This window comes from Ranitomeya imitator, chromosome 1, assembly GCF_032444005.1.
Source record: "Ranitomeya imitator isolate aRanImi1 chromosome 1, aRanImi1.pri, whole genome shotgun sequence".
In the NCBI taxonomy this organism is placed as follows: domain Eukaryota; kingdom Metazoa; phylum Chordata; class Amphibia; order Anura; family Dendrobatidae; genus Ranitomeya; species Ranitomeya imitator.
Window position 1 is genome coordinate 35,748,505 of NC_091282.1, and position 18,213 is coordinate 35,766,717.

At 45.8% G+C, this 18,213-nt stretch overlaps 1 protein-coding gene across 3 annotated transcripts in view; it reads left to right on the plus strand.

Annotated features, from left to right (window-relative positions):
* The window catches only part of C1QTNF3 (C1q and TNF related 3), a 236,635-nt gene that overhangs the window by 131,641 nt on the left and 86,781 nt on the right, over window positions 1-18,213 (plus strand). The window contains exons 1-2 of one of the 3 annotated variants that reach the window (XM_069745976.1): window positions 5,280-5,636; window positions 9,866-9,974. In XM_069745976.1, the coding sequence (XP_069602077.1) occupies window positions 5,358-5,636; window positions 9,866-9,974 (388 nt within the window). In that variant the 5' untranslated portion in view covers window positions 5,280-5,357. Of the gene's footprint in view, window positions 1-5,279; window positions 5,637-9,865; window positions 9,975-18,213 lie in introns of those variants that run through there. The other 2 variants (XM_069745977.1, XM_069745978.1) reach the window with 2 other exon arrangements.

Consider the following 18,213-nt stretch of genomic DNA (forward strand, 5'->3'; position numbering starts at 1 on the left):
CCCCATGTCTGCAATCCTGACACTTGTCTCCAATCATGCCCCCTGTGTCTCCATTCTGCCCCATCTGTCTCCAATCCTGCCCCATCTGTCTCCAGTCATGCCCCCATGTCTTTCATCCTGCCCCGTGTCTCCAATCATGCCCCGTATCTCCATTCTGCCCCGTGTCTCGCATTCTGCCCCTGGGTCTCACAGTCTGCCCCTGTGTCCAGCATTCTGCACCTGTCACTGTGTCCAGCATTCTGCCCCTGTCACTGTGTCCAGCATTTCTGCCCCACTGTGTCTAGCATTCTGCCCCAATGTCCAGCATTCTGCCCCTGTCACTGTGTCCAGCATTTCTGCCCCTGTCTCCAGCATTCTGCCCCACTGTGTGTCCAGCATTCTGCCCCACTGTGTGTCCAGCATTCTGCCCCACTGTGTGTCCAGCATTCTGCCCCACTGTGTCCAGCATTTCTGCCCCTGTGTCCAGCATTTCTGCCCCTGTGTCCAGCATTTCTGCCCCACTGTGTCCAGCATTCTGCCCCACTGTGTGTCCAGCATTTCTGCCCCGGTGTGTGTCCACCATTCTGTCCCACTGTGTCCAGCATTTCTGCCCCTGTGTCCAGCATTTTTGCCCCACTGTGTCCAGCATTTCTGCCCCACTGTGTCCAGCATTTCTGCCCCTGTGTGTCCAGCATTCTGCCCCACTGTGTCCAGCATTCTGCCCCACCGTGTGTCCAGCATTTCTGCCCCTGTCTCCAGCATTCTGCCCCACTGTGTCCAGCATTTCTGCCCCTGTGTCCAGCATTTCTGCCCCTGTGTCCAGCATTTCTTCCCCTGTGTCCAGCATTTCTGCCCCTGTGTATCCAGCATTCTGCCCCACTGTGTCCAGCATTCTGCCCCACTGTGTGTCCAGCATTTCTGCCCCTGTGTGTGTCCACCATTCTGTCCCACTGTGTCCAGCATTTCTGCCCCTGTGTCCAGCATTTTTGCCCCACTGTGTCCAGCATTTCTGCCCCACTGTGTCCAGCATTTCTGCCCCACTGTGTCCAGCATTTCTGCCCCTGTGTGTCCACATTTCTGCCCCACTGTGTTCAGCATTCTGCCCCACTGTGTCCACCATTCTGCCCCACTGTGTCCGGCATTTCTGCCCCTGTGTCACTGTGTCCAGCATTCTGCCCCACTGTGTCCACCATTCTGCCCCTGTGTGTCCACCATTCTGCCCCTGTGTGTCCAGCATTTCTGCCCCACTGTGTCCAGCATTCTGCCCCACTGTGTCCACCATTCTGCCCCACTGTGTCCGGCATTTGTGCCCCTGTGTGTCCAGCATTCTGCCCCACTGTGTCCACCATTCTGCCCCTGTGTGTCCACCATTCTGCCCCTGTGTGTCCACCATTCTGCCCCACTGTGTCCAGCATTTCTGCCCCTGTGTGTCCAGCATTCTGCCCCACTGTGTCCACCATTCTGCCCCTGTGTGTCCACCATTCTGCCCCTGTGTGTCCACCATTCTGCCCCTGTGTGTCCACCATTCTGTCCCACTGTGTCCAGCATTTCTGCCCCTGAGTGTCCACCATTCTGCCCCACTGTGTCCACCATTCTGCCTCACTGTGTCCAGCATTTCTGCCCCTGTGTGTCCACCATTCTGCCCCTGTGTGTCCACCATTCTGCCCCTGTGTGTCCACCATTCTGCCCCACTGTGTCCAGCATTTCTGCCCCTGTGTGTCCACCATTCTGCCCCACTGTGTCCACCATTCTGCCCCACTGTGTCCAGCATTTCTGCCCCTGTGTGTCCACCATTCTGCCCCTGTGTGTCCAGCATTTCTGCCCCTGTGTGTCCATCATCCTGCCCCCCGGGCCCTCCTGGATCGCAGCAGCTCTCAAAGAAAAAAAAAAAACACAACTTCTTACCTGGCCAAGCTCCAGTGCCGGGTGAAGCTCCCTCTCCAGGCTCCACACAGACGCACTCGCCGCCGGGCCCGGCGGCTGACAATGACGTCAGACGCCGGCGGCGGCGAGTGCGCACTGCGGCCCTATTCAGCCGCCAGCCTCAGACTGGCTGGCGGCTGTTAACTATTGACGTGCGGGCGCGGGCCCGCACGTCAATAGTGTGCCGCTGCCGCAGCGCCTGCAGGGGGGGCCCGGTGACCAGATGAGACGGGGCCCGATGCGGGCCCCCTCTGCTCACCGGGCCCCATACGCCAGTCACGGCTGTCATGCCCTGATGGCGGCCCTGCTCACATCGCAGTGGGATATTATATCCACAGTGGTGATTATTATCTACTAGATGGTGGCCCGATTCTAACGCATCGGGTATTCTAGAGTATGCATGTCCACGCAGTATATTGCCCAGCCACGTAGTATATTGCCCCAGTTACGTAGTATATTGCCCATTTACGTAGTATATTGCCCAGCCACGTAGTATACAGCACAGAGCCACGTAGTATACAGCACAGAGCCGACCAATCAGCGACTTGGATTTCCATGATAGACAGAGGCCAGGACCAATGAATATCCGTGACAGAAGGACAGACAGACAGATGGAAGTACCCCTTAGACAATTATGTATATAGATTTATACTGTACAGTTTTGTCCATTTTGTAACAACTTTGTTATTTTATAAACACTGTATATATTTTATCAGATTAAATATATAAAATAGTTCTGTTCCTCTTGTTCTATAAACCGCACCCCTAAAGCCATATGCTATCTCAACGGTTGTCCAATCGGTGTGTATAAACCATTTGTAGTGGCCGCTAGTTACTTTTGGTATTGTAAAGGTTGGCAGTGACCTTACTGAGGTGTATATATACTGTATACGTACTGTACCATACACTCAATGTGAGTTCCTCAATAACTGGCCTAACAGTAAAAACAGCTGAAACCTCATCCGTCACTCATTGGACAATTGCATAATTGTCTTGATGGTTGGAGGCAGCAGAATGTCATTCTTGATCGTCGGTGCAGCAAGACTCCATCAGGGAATTCAATACGGCCTCCCACTGCCTCAAATGATTGGTCCTCGTTGCCCTAGCAGCCCACTGCACCTGAACTTGACCTGCTCACTGCACGTCTCTAACCACACACTATCAGGAACTACCTCCTTTTTTTTAAACACTAGTTCCCACCCACTGGGTTAGTTCTATCATTAAAGGGAACCTGTCACCTGAATTTGGCGGGACTGGTTTTGGGTCATATGGGCGAAGTTTTTGGGTGTTTGATTCACCCTTTCCTTACCCGCTGGCTGCATGCTGGCCGCAATATTGGATTAAAGTTCATTCTCTGTCCTCCATAGTACACGCCTGCACAAGGCAAGATTGCTTTGCACAGGCGTGTACTATGGAGGACAGAGAATGAACTTCAATCCAATATTGCAGCCAGCATGCAGCCAGCGGGTAAGGAAAGGGTGAATCAAACACCCTAAAACTCCGCCCATATGACCCAAAACCAGTCCCGCCAAATTCAGGTGACAGAGTCCCTTTAACAATATCCTATCCTATAGACTAAACCTATTGTCCTTTCTTATGCCCCATACCACTTAACTATGTGAACTATGGGATTGCTGTCTTCAGAGGCAGGAACAGGGTAACTCAGTCCACATCCCTACAACTGCTTGTTACTCGATAGAGCATCAGGTTGCTCGGACACGCTCATTACTTGATTCAGTATCACGAGTGCTCACGTGCCATACACACCTGACAGATTCCATTTCACATATTAAATACATTTAAAAAAGTTAAGAGGGGGAGAGGGTTAATTACCAGCTAAGGTAAAGCAGACAGTATCAAAACAAAGCTCCATATATTTTGGACCACAGAGATGGAGATCGTTATGGGACCTCCATGTGGACCACGGTAGACTGGCGGATTTTTTATTTTAATAAATTGGTGAAAGAGGGAAATTGCTATGGAGAGAATTTTTCAGTTAAAGATTTTTGCGTGTGTGTTTGTTACTGGGTTAGTAATGGGGGTATCTGATGGACACCTCTCGTTACTAAGATCAGGGCTTTGATGTTTGCCAGCTGTTGACATCATCCCCAATAAACATTACCCCAATTGCCACCGCACCAGGGTATCTAATATCATGCACCACTTCTGGGGCGGCTGCGGGATGGTATTATTAAGCTAAGAAGGGTGAAATAACCATGGACCTTCCCAGCCTGACAATATAAGCCTACAGCATTCTGCTTTACCCTAGCTGGTTATTAAAATAGAGGGGACCCCAAGTAGTTTTTTTTTTACTTATTCAACATGTTAAAGTGAATCTATCAGGTGATTTTTTTTGGACTAAACCAGTAGTATCCTGAAATAGGGCTTGGGCAACTCTTTCACGAAATGTAACGTTTATTGCTCTCACTTGTCTTGTTTTCTCATTGTCTGCACCAGAGAAATGACCAATTAAGCAGATGTTAATTCAAAATGAATATTCACTGCTCCCTATGGCCACCTCTCGGCGCCGGGTCAGTGACAGTAAAAATCTTCACAGGCGCCGAGAGGTTGGCGAGATTATAATTGCGGGGAACACGGAATATTCATTTTGAATTTACATTTGCTTGACTGCTGCGGCTGAGCAGTGGTTCCATCCATTTAAGTGATTTTCATGCCTCGCCAGAGTCGCCATCCCTCTGGGTAGGATCTGCAGGAAAAATTCTCAAGTTTCCCATTGACTTCCATTACACTCGGTACTCAAGGCGAGCCCATCCGAGAGTCCAACCTGCTCGATTTGAGTACCGAGCACTCGAGCATTTTAGTGCATGATCATCACTAGTCCCTATGGCAGAAGATGATCTCCGAGGACCACAATAACCAAATAAAAGACTTGTCTGAGTAAACATAATAAAAAATAATTTGCTATCATGATGAAAATTTTTAAAAAAATTTAAAAAGTTTGAGAATAATTACTCAAGAAAAGAAAACTTCCTCGTGGTTCTGGTTATTTTGAGAAATTTTCACACTTGAGAAAACGCTCTAGAGAAACTCTTGGCCACCATAAAACTTGTCCTTGTTCCAACTTGTCCTTGTACAAATGAAGAAGCCATACAATCTCCGTGTCTAACGAAGGGCAAAATCCCAATTGTTCCATGGTCACAATTTTCCATCTTATTTGTATATAGAGAGGCGACGTATCCGGAGAGGTTTGACTCCCATACACGTCCCGAATTACGACCATTCATGATACTAAGCGAAAGCCGCGGGGAAATCCATTTCTCTGGTCACAGTAGAAGGATGACTAATACTTTCCTTTAGGCTTGGTATATTTTGCGGTCCTCTTTTTTTTTTTCCCCCTCTCCAGCTGCCTCCAGTATATAACTTGGTAGGAGCAGATTTTTTCGGGAACTTTTTTGACCCAAGCTTTATGTCTCTTGCCTGGATTCTCTACCTGAATGGCTCCAAAGCGTCTTAGCCTCTGGTGGCTTCTGGCTGTATTTGCTTTGCCGTGTAGCCTTGGTCAGGATGAAAACATGGAGGTGAGGAGAAGATCTAATAATCCACTGGCCAAAGTAGTTGGGAGTCATCATCAACGGACGGGCGTTGTATCCAGCAGGGAAGTAGTGGGAGAGCGGAATCTCCACATTGAGACATTTTCCTTTAATTCTGCTACTCAAAAAGAGTTGGTGACCCCAGAGGTAGATGAGCTAGAGCAACCCTCCCCCAGAGTCCAGGTACTCTGCATTCATCTTCTTCACCTCTACCTGTCTTGGCTTTTCTTGATTATTTCTTACAAGAACTCTGGTTATAACTCCTGTTTCCTAGATGTAGCAGAGCTGACTGTATTGTTGGAACCTCCTATTAATTCTTTACCAGCAGTGCCAAATGTCGGACTCTGACAAACTCAGCTCTGCTACATCTGTAATTCGTTCCATTGTCATTGTCTTGCTCTGTTTCTTGATGTCTCTTTATTAGGATGGTTACTGTATGTTCTGACGGAGGTCACTTTTTTTCTTGGACAGTCCGGGTTATGAAGATGGAAATTTCTCATATTTACTTATTTGTGGTGATGACGGATTAATTTGTGCACTTGGAAAGCGGCTGTTACTGTTTTGTTCCATTTTGGAGTTTTTCTCACTTTTTTGTAACTTATTTTTATAAGGTATTATTCAATCGTAGCCCGACATTGTTATATATAACTATCACTGTAGATGGAGATATAGGGTCACTGGGAGGATGCGGAGGCTATGTAGGGTTAGCTGATTACAGTTTTGAGTCTGGTACTATTGACTCCAGCAGGAGAATAGTGAGTGCAGCTCTGGGGTATAATACAGGATGTAACTCAGGATCAGTAATGTAATGTATGTACATAGTGACTGCACCAGCAGAATAGTGAGTGCAGCTCTGGGGTATAATACAGGATGTAACTCAGGATCAGTAATGTAATGTATATACACAGTGACTGCACCAGCAGAATAGTGAGTGCAGCTCTGGAGTATAATACAGGATGTAACTCAGGATCAGTAATGTAATGTATGTACACAGTGACTGCACCAGCAGAATAGTGAGTGCAGCTCTGGGGTATAATACAGGACGTAACTCAGGATCAGTAATGTATGTACACAGTGACTGCACCAGCAGAATAGTGAGTGCAGCTCTGGAGTGTAATACAGGATGTAACTCAGGATCAGTAATGTAATATATGTACACAGTGACTGCACCAGCAGAATCGTGAGTGCAGCTCTGGGGTATAATACAGGATGTAACTCAGGATCAGTAATGTAATGTATGTACACAGTGACTGCACCAGCAGAATAGTGAGTGCAGCTCTGGAGTATAATACAGGATGTAACTCAGGATCAGTAATGTAATGTATGTACACAGTGACTGCACCAGCAGAATAGTGAGTGCAGCTCTGGGGTATAATACAGGACGTAACTCAGGATCAGTAATGTATGTACACAGTGACTGCACCAGCAGAATAGTGAGTGCAGCTCTGGAGTGTAATACAGGATGTAACTCAGGATCAGTAATGTAATATATGTACACAGTGACTGCACCAGCAGAATCGTGAGTGCAGCTCTGGGGTATAATACAGGATGTAACTCAGGATCAGTAATGTAATGTATGTACACAGTGACTGCACCAGCAGAATAGTGAGTGCAGCTCTGGGGTATAATACAGGATGTAACTCAGGATGAGTAATGTAATGTATGTACACAGTGACTGCACCAGCAGAATAGTGAGTGCAGCTCTGGGGTATAATACAAAATATAACTTAGGATCAGTAATGTAATGTATGTACACAGTGACTGCACCAGCAGAATAGTGAGTGCAGCTCTGGAGTATAATACAGGATGTAACTCAGGATCAGTAATGTAATGTATGTACACAGTGACTACACCAGCAGAATAGTGAGTGCAGCTCTGGGGTATAATACAGGATGTAACTCAGGATCAGTAATGTAATGTATGTACACAGTGACTGCACCAGCAGAATAGTGAGTGCAGCTCTGGGGTATAATACAGGATGTAACTCAGGATCAGTAATGTAATGTATGTACACAGTGACTACACCAGCAGAATAGTGAGTGCAGCTCTGGGGTATAATACAGGATGAAACTCAGGATCAGTAATGTAATGTATGTACACAGTGACTGCACCAGCAGAATAGTGAGTGCAGCTCTGGAGTGTAATACAGGATGTAACTCAGGATCAGTAATGTAATGTATGTACACAGTGACTGCACCAGCAGAATAGTGAGTGCAGCTCTGGGGTATAATACAGGATGTAACACAGGATCAGTAATGTAATGTATGTACACAGTGACTGCACCAGCAGAATAGTGAGTGCAGCTCTGGAGTGTAATACAGGATGTAACTCAGGATCAGTAATGTAATGTATGTACACAGTGACTGCACCAGCAGAATCGTGAGTGCAGCTCTGGGGTATAATACAGGATGTAACTCAGGATCAGTAATGTAATGTATGTACACAGTGACTGCACCAGCAGAATAGTGAGTGCAGCTCTGGGGTATAATACAGGACGTAACTCAGGATCAGTAATGTATGTACACAGTGACTGCACCAGCAGAATAGTGAGTGCAGCTCTGGAGTGTAATACAGGATGTAACTCAGGATCAGGAATGTAATGTATGTACACAGTGACTGCACCAGCAGAATAGTGAGTGCAGCTCTGGGGTATAATACAGGATGTAACTCAGGATCAGTAATGTTATGCAGGGGTGTCAAACTGCATTCCTCGAGGGCTGCAAACAGGTCATGTTTTCAGGATTTCCTTGTACTGCACAGGTGATAATTTAATCACCTATACAAATAATGAGTTGGTGATTAAATTATCACCTGTGCACTACAAGGAAATCCTGAAAACATGACCTGTTTGCAGCCCTCGAGGAATGCAGTTTGACACCCCTGATGTAATGTATGTACACAGTGACTGCACCAGCAGAATAGTGAGTGCAGCTCTGGAGTATAATACAGGATGTAACTCAGGATCAGTAATGTAATGTATGTACACAGTGACTGCACCAGCAGAATAGTGAGTGCAGCTCTGGGGTATAATACAGGACGTAACTCAGGATCAGTAATGTATGTACACAGTGACTGCACCAGCAGAATAGTGAGTGCAGCTCTGGAGTGTAATACAGGATGTAACTCAGGATCAGTAATGTAATATATGTACACAGTGACTGCACCAGCAGAATCGTGAGTGCAGCTCTGGGGTATAATACAGGATGTAACTCAGGATCAGTAATGTAATGTATGTACACAGTGACTGCACCAGCAGAATAGTGAGTGCAGCTCTGGGGTATAATACAGGATGTAACTCAGGATGAGTAATGTAATGTATGTACACAGTGACTGCACCAGCAGAATAGTGAGTGCAGCTCTGGGGTATAATACAAAATATAACTTAGGATCAGTAATGTAATGTATGTACACAGTGACTGCACCAGCAGAATAGTGAGTGCAGCTCTGGGGTATAATACAAAATGTAACTCAGGATCAGTAATGTAATGTATGTACACAGTGACTGCACCAGCAGAATAGTGAGTGCAGCTCTGGGTATAATACAGGATGTAACTCAGGATCAGTAATGTAATGTATGTACACAGTGACTGCACCAGCAGAATAGTGAGTGCAGCTCTGGAGGATAATACAGGAGGTAACTCAGGTTCAGTAATGTAATGTATGTACATAGTGACTGCACCAGCAGAATAGTGAGTGCAGCTCTGGAGTATAATACAGGATGTAACTCAGGATCAGTCATGTAATGTATATACACAGTGACTGCACCAGCAGAATAGTGAGTGCAGCTCTGGAGTATAATACAGGAGGTAACTCAGGATCAGTAATGTAATGTATGTACACAGAGACTGCACCAGCAGAATAGTGAGTGCAGCTCTGGAGTATAATACAGGATGTAACTCAGGATCAGTAATGTAATGTATGTACACAGTGACTGCACCAGCAGAATAGTGAGTGCAGCTCTGGAGTATAATACAGGATGTAACCCAGGATCAGTAATGTAATGAATGTACACAGTGACTGCACCAGCAGAATAGTGAGTGCAGCTCTGGGGTATAATACAGGATGTAACTCAGGATCAGTAATGTATGTACACAGTGACTGCACCAGCAGAATAGTGAGTGCAGCTCTGGAGTATAATACAGGATGTAACTCAGGATCAGTAATGTAATGTATGTACACAGTGACTGCACCAGCAGAATAGTGAGTGCAGCTCTGGAGTATAATACAGGATGTTAATCAGGATCAGTAATGTATGTACAGATTGCATGAAGATTTTGATGTAATTCACAAATATTGAAATCTACATGTTGACTACATGTTTGTGCTGTAGTCGTGCTATGGACACAGTTGTCAATGATGAAATTCTTCTGATGTTTTAGGCTCGGTGTGTAACAATAATTTATATTTTTTAGACTCCGCAGCAACCAGATTGCAGCAGCTGCTGTCGAGGAGAATTTGGTTATAGATTTCAGCAACCAATTGCAGGACCACCCGGTCTGCCGGGACCACCGGGTATGCCAGGTACTGTAATTATAGCGGAATTTATCAAATTCTGTAGGAACGCTGACAGTAAAGGCCATAAGGCTAAAAGAACTGCTGGAGATACACAATAATAAATGTTACATGAAGCCCGAAAGAGAAATTCTCTCCCATTCTCTGCAGATAAGATCACGTCTTGATTCTTGATGATATAAAATCTAAATTTCAGGCAATATATTTTCCCAAGAATATCCCCTTTAACCCTGATGTTGCTGGGACAATTTTTACATCTTTGACCCACAAAAAAAAAAAATCTAAATTCTAACGAAATAAATCATATTCCGCCATGTCTCCATGTGTCTCCTGTGTGTTTGAGAATGCCAGTCGGCACTTTACACTCATAAATGCTTTCAGCCGGTTTTGCATTAAAATTTACATTTATATAAACTATGCAAATTCGTAAGATTTATGTCTGTGTCTATTTTCACGTATGTTCACATGGTAATCTAAACTGAATAGACAAAACCCCCCTATCCAGATGCCAGAAAATATCAATAAATTGATGCAGCTCAGAATAACAGCTCATGCTTTGTCCCTGACGTAGAAAATAAATACCTTCCCCTGCCGAAATATAGCATTCACATAGCATTTATCCTTTCTGTATGCCCCATAGATGTCATTGAAGGCAGTGGCGTACCACCAATGTAGGCACCACACCGTACAGCTGCTATAGGGCCCGTGGTTCGGGCCCCTCAACCGCCACCATAAGTTCAACTATATCGGGGAGTGCATTATACTGTATGGACTATGGGGAGTGCATTATACTGTATGGGCTACGGGGAGTGCATTATACTACATGGACAACTATGGGGAGTGCATTATACTGTATGGACTATGGGGAGTACATTATACTACATGGACAACTATGGGGAGTGCATTATACTGTATGGGCTATGGGGAGTGCATTATACTACATGGACAACTATGGGGAGTGCATTATACTGTATGGACTATGGGGAGTGCATTATACTACATGGACAACTATGGGGAGTGCATTATACTGTATGGGCTATGGGGAGTGCATTATACTACATGGACAACTATGGGGAGTGCATTATACTGTATGGACTATGGGGAGTGCATTATACTGTATGGGCTATGGGGAGTGCATTATACTACATGGACAACTATGGGGAGTGCATATACTGTATGGACTATGGGGAGTGCATTATACTACATGGACAACTATGGGGAGAGCATTATACTGTATGGACTATGGGGAGTGCATTATACTACATGGATAACTATGGGGAGTGCATTATACTGTATGGACTATGGGGAGTGCATTATACTACATGGACAACTATGGGGAGTGCATTATACTGTATGGACTATGGGGAGTGCATTATACTACATGGACAACTATGGGGAGTGCATTATACTGTATGGACTATGGGGAGTACATTATACTACATGGACAACTATGGGGAGTGCATTATACTGTATGGACTATGGGGAGTGCATTATACTGTATGGACTATGGGGAGTACATTATACTACATGGACAACTATGGGGAGTGCATTATACTGTATGGACTATGGGGAGTACATTATACTACATGGACAACTATGGGGAGTGCATTATACTGTATGGACTATGGGGAGTGCATTATACTACATGGACAACTATGGGGAGTGGATTATACTGTATGGACTATGGGGAGTGCATTATACTACATGGACAACTATGGGGAGTGCATTATACTGTATGGACTATGGGGAGTACATTATACTACATGGACAACTATGGGGAGTGCATTATACTGTATGGACTATGGGGAGTGCATTATACTACATGGACAACTATGGGGAGTGCCAAAAAAAAGACTCGCACATCCAAACTAGTGTGAATAGGTGCATACCAGGAGCAGCTACCTCCATACATAAATATACAAAAAAGGTTGCACTCTATCGTGCAAAAGCATGTCTAATCTGAAATATATGAAATATGAATAGCAAAATGGCTTTTTTGGTTTTTAATCGCATCTCATCACACTTGGCCCCGGCCAATTCATATGTAGGCTTTGCTGAACAGAGGTGTCCATATTCACCCAGGCATACAGACATTGGCCTTCGGTAAGTGTTCACATTTGGACAGGGGGGTCAGGGACCCATCAGTTTTATGAGACCACCTTGACGACGGTTGATGGGCTCACACTATTTGATTATATCAAATTCTGTGCAAAGCGTCTCTTAAATATTTTCCTAATGTTCAAAAGCCATTTTGCTATTCATATTTCATATATTTCAGATTAGACATGCTTTTGCACGATAGAGTGCAACCTTTTTTGTATAACTATGGGGAGTGCATTATACTGTATGGACTATGGGGAGTACATTATACTACATGGACAACTATGGGGAGTGCATTATACTGTATTGGCTATGGGGAGTGCAATTCAGTACCACAGTGGACATAGAGGTTAGAGCACATACAGTGATCTGACAATAACCCAAAAACATAGAACGAGCTTTGAGACGTGGGAACTCTGTTGACCGCAATCCCTGATCCTCTCCAACAACACTAGAGGCAGCCGTGGATTGCGCCTAACGCTCCCTATGCAACTCGGCACAGCCTGAGAAACTAGCTAGCCTGAAGATAGAAAATAAGCCTACCTTGCCTCAGAGAAATACCCCAAAGGAAAAGGCAGCCCCCCACATATAATGACTGTGAGTTAAGATGAAAAGACAAACGTAGAGATGAAATAGATTTAGCAAAGTGAGGCCCGACTTTCTGAACAGAGCGAGGATAGGAAAGGTAACTTTGCGGTCAACACAAAACCCTAAAAACCATGCAAAGGGGGCAAAAAGACCCTCCGTACCGAACTAACGGCACGGAGGTACACCCTCTGCGTCCCAGAGCTTCCAGCAACCGAATAGATAAGCTGGACAGAAGAAAAGCAAACAAAATAGCAAAGGAAAACTTAGCTATGCAGAGCAGCAGGCCACAGGAACGATCCAGGAGGAAAAAAAGTCCAATACTGGAACATTGACAGGAAGCCAGGATCAAAGCACTAGGTGGAGTTAAGTAGAGCAGCACCTAACGACCTCACCACATCACCTGAGGGAGGAAACTCAGAAGCCGCAGTACCACTTCCCTCCACCAACGGAAGCTCACAGAGAGAATCAGCCGAAGTACCACTTGTGACCACAGGAGGGAGCTCTGCCACAGAATTCACAACAGTACCCCCCCCCTTGAGGAGGGGTCACCGAACCCTCACCAGATCCCCCAGGCCGACCAGGAAGAGCCACATGAAAGGCACGAACAAGATCAGGAGCATGGACATCAGAGGCAAAGACCCAGGAATTATCTTCCTGAGCATAACCCTTCCACTTAACCAGATACTGGAGTTTCCGTCTTGAAACACGAGAATCCAAAATCTTCTCCACAATATACTCCAACTCCCCCTCCACCAAAACCGGGGCAGGAGGGTCAACAGATGGAACCATAGGTGCCACGTATCTCCGCAACAATGACCTATGGAATACGTTATGTATGGAAAAAGAATCTGGAAGGGTCAGACGAAAAGACACAGGATTAAGAACCTCAGAAATCCTATACGGACCAATGAAACGAGGTTTAAACTTAGGAGAGGAAACCTTCATAGGAATATGACGAGAAGATAACCAAACCAGATCCCCAACACGAAGTCGGGGACCCACACAGCGTCTGCGATTAGCAAAACGTTGAGCCTTCTCCTGGGACAAGGTCAAATTGTCCACTACCTGAGTCCAAATCTGCTGCAACCTGTCCACCACAGTATCCACACCAGGACAGTCCGAAGACTCAACCTGTCCTGACGAGAAACGAGGATGGAACCCAGAATTGCAGAAAGACGGTGAAACCAAGGTAGCCGAGCTGGCCCGATTATTAAGGGCGAACTCAGCCAAAGGCAAAAAGGACACCCAGTCATCCTGATCAGCAGAATCAAAGCACCTCAGATATGTTTCCAAGGTCTGATTGGTTCGCTCGGTCTGGCCATTAGTCTGAGGATGGAAAGCCGAGGAAAAAGACAAGTCAATGCCCATCCTACCACAAAAGGCTCGCCAAAACCTCGAAACAAACTGGGAACCTCTGTCAGAAACGATATTCTCTGGAATGCCATGTAAACGAACCACATGCTGGAAGAACAATGGCACCAAATCAGAGGAGGAAGGCAATTTAGACAAGGGTACCAAATGGACCATCTTAGAAAAGCGATCACAGACCACCCAAATGACTGACATCTTTAGAGAAACGGGAAGATCTGAAATAAAATCCATAGAGATATGTGTCCAAGGCCTCTTCGGGACTGGCAAGGGTAAAAGCAACCCACTGGCACGAGAACAGCAGGGCTTAGCCCGAGCACAAATCCCACAGGACTGCACAAAAGTACGCACATCCCGCGACAGAGATGGCCACCAAAAGGATCTAGCCACTAACTCTCTGGTACCAAAGATTCCAGGATGACCAGCCAAGACCGAACAATGAACCTCAGAGATAACTTTATTCGTCCACCTATCAGGGACAAACAGTTTCTCCGCTGGACAACGATCAGGTTTATTAGCCTGAAATGTTTGCAGCACTCGCCGCAAATCAGGGGAGATGGCAGACACAATTACTCCTTCCTTGAGGATACCCGCCGGCTCAGACAAACCCGGAGAGTCGGGCACAAAACTCCTAGACAGAGCATCCGCCTTCACATTTTTAGAGCCCGGAAGGTACGAAATCACAAAGTCAAAACGGGCAAAAAACAGCGACCAACGAGCCTGTCTAGGATTCAACCGCTTGGCAGACTCGAGATAAGTCAAGTTCTTATGATCAGTCAATACCACCACGCGATGCTTAGCTCCTTCAAGCCAATGACGCCACTCCTCGAATGCCCACTTCATGGCCAGCAACTCACGGTTGCCCACATCATAATTTCGCTCAGCAGGCGAAAACTTCCTGGAAAAGAAGGCGCACGGTTTCATCACTGAGCAATCAGAACCTCTCTGCGACAAAACAGCCCCTGCTCCAATCTCAGAAGCATCAACCTCGACCTGGAACGGAAGCAAAACATCTGGTTGACACAACACAGGGGCAGAAGAAAAACGACGCTTCAACTCTTGAAAAGCTTCCACAGCAGCAGAAGACCAATTGACCACATCAGCACCCTTCTTGGTCAAATCGGTCAATGGTTTAGCAATACTAGAAAAATTACAGATGAAGCGACGATAAAAATTAGCAAAGCCCAGGAACTTTTGCAGACTTTTCAGAGATGTCGGCTGAGTCCAATCATGGATGGCTTGGACCTTAACAGGATCCATCTCGATAGTAGAAGGGGAAAAGATGAACCCCAAAAATGAAACCTTCTGCACACCAAAGAGACACTTTGATCCCTTCACAAACAAAGAATTAGCACGCAGGACCTGAAAAACCGTTCTGACCTGCTTCACATGAGACTCCCAATCATCCGAGAAGATCAAAATGTCATCCAAGTACACAATCAGGAATTTATCCAGGTAATCTCGGAAGATGTCATGCATAAAGGACTGAAACACTGATGGAGCATTGGCAAGTCCGAACGGCATTACTAGATACTCAAAATGACCCTCGGGCGTATTAACTGCAGTTTTCCATTCGTCGCCTCGCTTAATTCGCACAAGATTATACGCACCACGAAGATCTATCTTGGTGAACCAACTAGCCCCCTTAATCCGAGCAAACAAATCAGATAACAACGGCAAGGGGTACTGAAATTTAACCGTGATCTTATTTAGAAGGCGGTAATCTATACAAGGTCTCAGCGAACCATCCTTCTTGGCTACAAAAAAGAACCCTGCTCCTAATGGCGACGATGACGGGCGAATATGCCCCTTCTCCAGGGACTCCTTCACATAACTGCGCATAGCGGCGTGCTCAGGCACAGATAAATTAAACAATCGGCCTTTTGGGAATTTACTACCAGGAATCAAAGTGAAAGCACAATCACAATCCCTATGCGGAGGTAGGGCATCGGACTTGGGCTCATCAAATACATCCCGGTAATCAGACAAGAACTCTGGAACCTCAGAAGGGGTGGATGATGAAATTGACAGAAATGGAACATCACCATGTACCCCCTGACAACCCCAGCTGGACACCGACATGGATTTCCAATCTAATACTGGATTATGGACTTGTAGCCATGGCAACCCCAACACGACCACATCATGCAGATTATGCAACACCAGAAAGCGAATAACCTCCTGATGTGCAGGAGCCATGCACATGGTCAGCTGGGTCCAGTACTGAGGCTTATTCTTGGCCAAAGGCGTAGCATCAATTCCTCTCAATGGAATAGGACACTGCAAGGGCTCCAAGAAAAACCCACAACGCTTAGCATACTCCAAGTCCATCAAATTCAGGGCAGCGCCTGAATCCACAAATGCCATGACAGAATACGATGACAAAGAGCAGATCAAGGTAACGGACACAAGAAATTTTGACTGTACCGTACCAATGGTGGCAGACCTAGCGAACCGCTTAGTGCGCTTAGGACAATCAGAGATAGCATGAGTGGAATCACCACAGTAGAAACACAGCCCATTCAGACGTCTGTGTTCTTGCCGTTCAACTCTGGTCAAAGTCCTATCGCACTGCATAGGCTCAGGTTTAAGCTCAGGTAATACCGCCAAATGGTGCACAGATTTACGCTCACGCAAGCATCGACCAATCTGAATGGCCAAAGACATAGACTCATTCAAACCAGCAGGCATAGGAAATCCCACCATGACATCCTTAAGGGCTTCAGAGAGACCCTTTCTGAACATAGCTGCCAGCGCAGATTCATTCCATAGAGTGAGCATGGACCACTTTCTAAATTTCTGACAATATAACTCTATCTCATCCTGACCCTGACAAAGAGCCAGCAAATTTTTTTCTGCCTGATCCACTGAATTAGGTTCATTGTACAGCAATCCGAGCGCCAGGAAAAACGCATCGATATTACTTAATGCAGGATCTCCTGGCGCAAGAGAAAATGCCCAGTCCCGAGGGTCGCCACGCAAAAAAGAAATAATGATCAAAACCTGTTGAACTGGATCACCAGAGGAGCGAGGTTTCAAGGCCAGAAACAGTTTACAATTATTTTTGAAACTCCGAAACTTAGTTCTATCTCCAAAAAACAAATCAGGAATAGGAATTCTTGGTTCTAACATAGATTTCTGATCAATAGTGTCTTGAATATTTTGTACTCTTGCCGTGAGCTGATCCACACATGAAGACAGACTTCTAATGTCCATTGCTACACCTGTGTCCTGAACCACCCAAATGTCTAGGGGAAAAAAAAGGCAAAACACAGTGCAGAGAAAAAAAAATGGTCTCAGAACTTCTTTTTTTCCCTCTATTGAGAATCATTAGTACTTTGGCTTCCTGTACTGTTATGTTTAGGCAATTCAGTACCACAGTGGACATAGAAGTCAGAGCACATACAGTGATCTGACAATAACCCAAAAACATAGAACGAGCTCTGAGACGTGGGAACTCTGTTGACCGCAATCCCTGATCCTCTCCAACAACACTAGAGGCAGCCGTGGATTGCGCCTAACGCTCCCTATGCAACTCGGCACAGCCTGCGAAACTAGCTAGCCTGAAGATAGAAAATAAGCCTACCTTGCCTCAGAGAAATACCCCAAAGGAAAAGGCAGCCCCCCACATATAATGACTGTGAGTTAAGATGAAAAGACAAACGTAGAGATGAAATAGATTTAGCAAAGTGAGGCCCGACTTTCTGAACAGAGCGAGGATAGGAAAGGTAACTTTGCGGTCAACACAAATCCCTAAAAACCACGCAAAGGGGGCAAAAAGACCCTCCGTACCGAACTAACGGCACGGAGGTACACCCTCTGCGTCCCAGAGCTTCCAGCAACCGAATAGATAAGCTGGACAGAAGAAAAGCAAACAAAATAGCAAAGGAAAACTTAGCTATGCAGAGCAGCAGGCCACAGGAACGATCCAGGAGGAAAACAAGTCCAATACTGGAACATTGACAGGAAGCCAGGATCAAAGCACTAGGTGGAGTTAAGTAGAGCAGCACCTAACGACCTCACCACATCACCTGAGGGAGGAAACTCAGAAGCCGCAGTACCACTTCCCTCCACCAATGGAAGCTCACAGAGAGAATCAGCCGAAGTACCACTTGTGACCACAGGAGGGAGCTCTGCCACAGAATTCACAACAGAGTGCATTATACTACATGGACAACTATGGGGAGTGCAT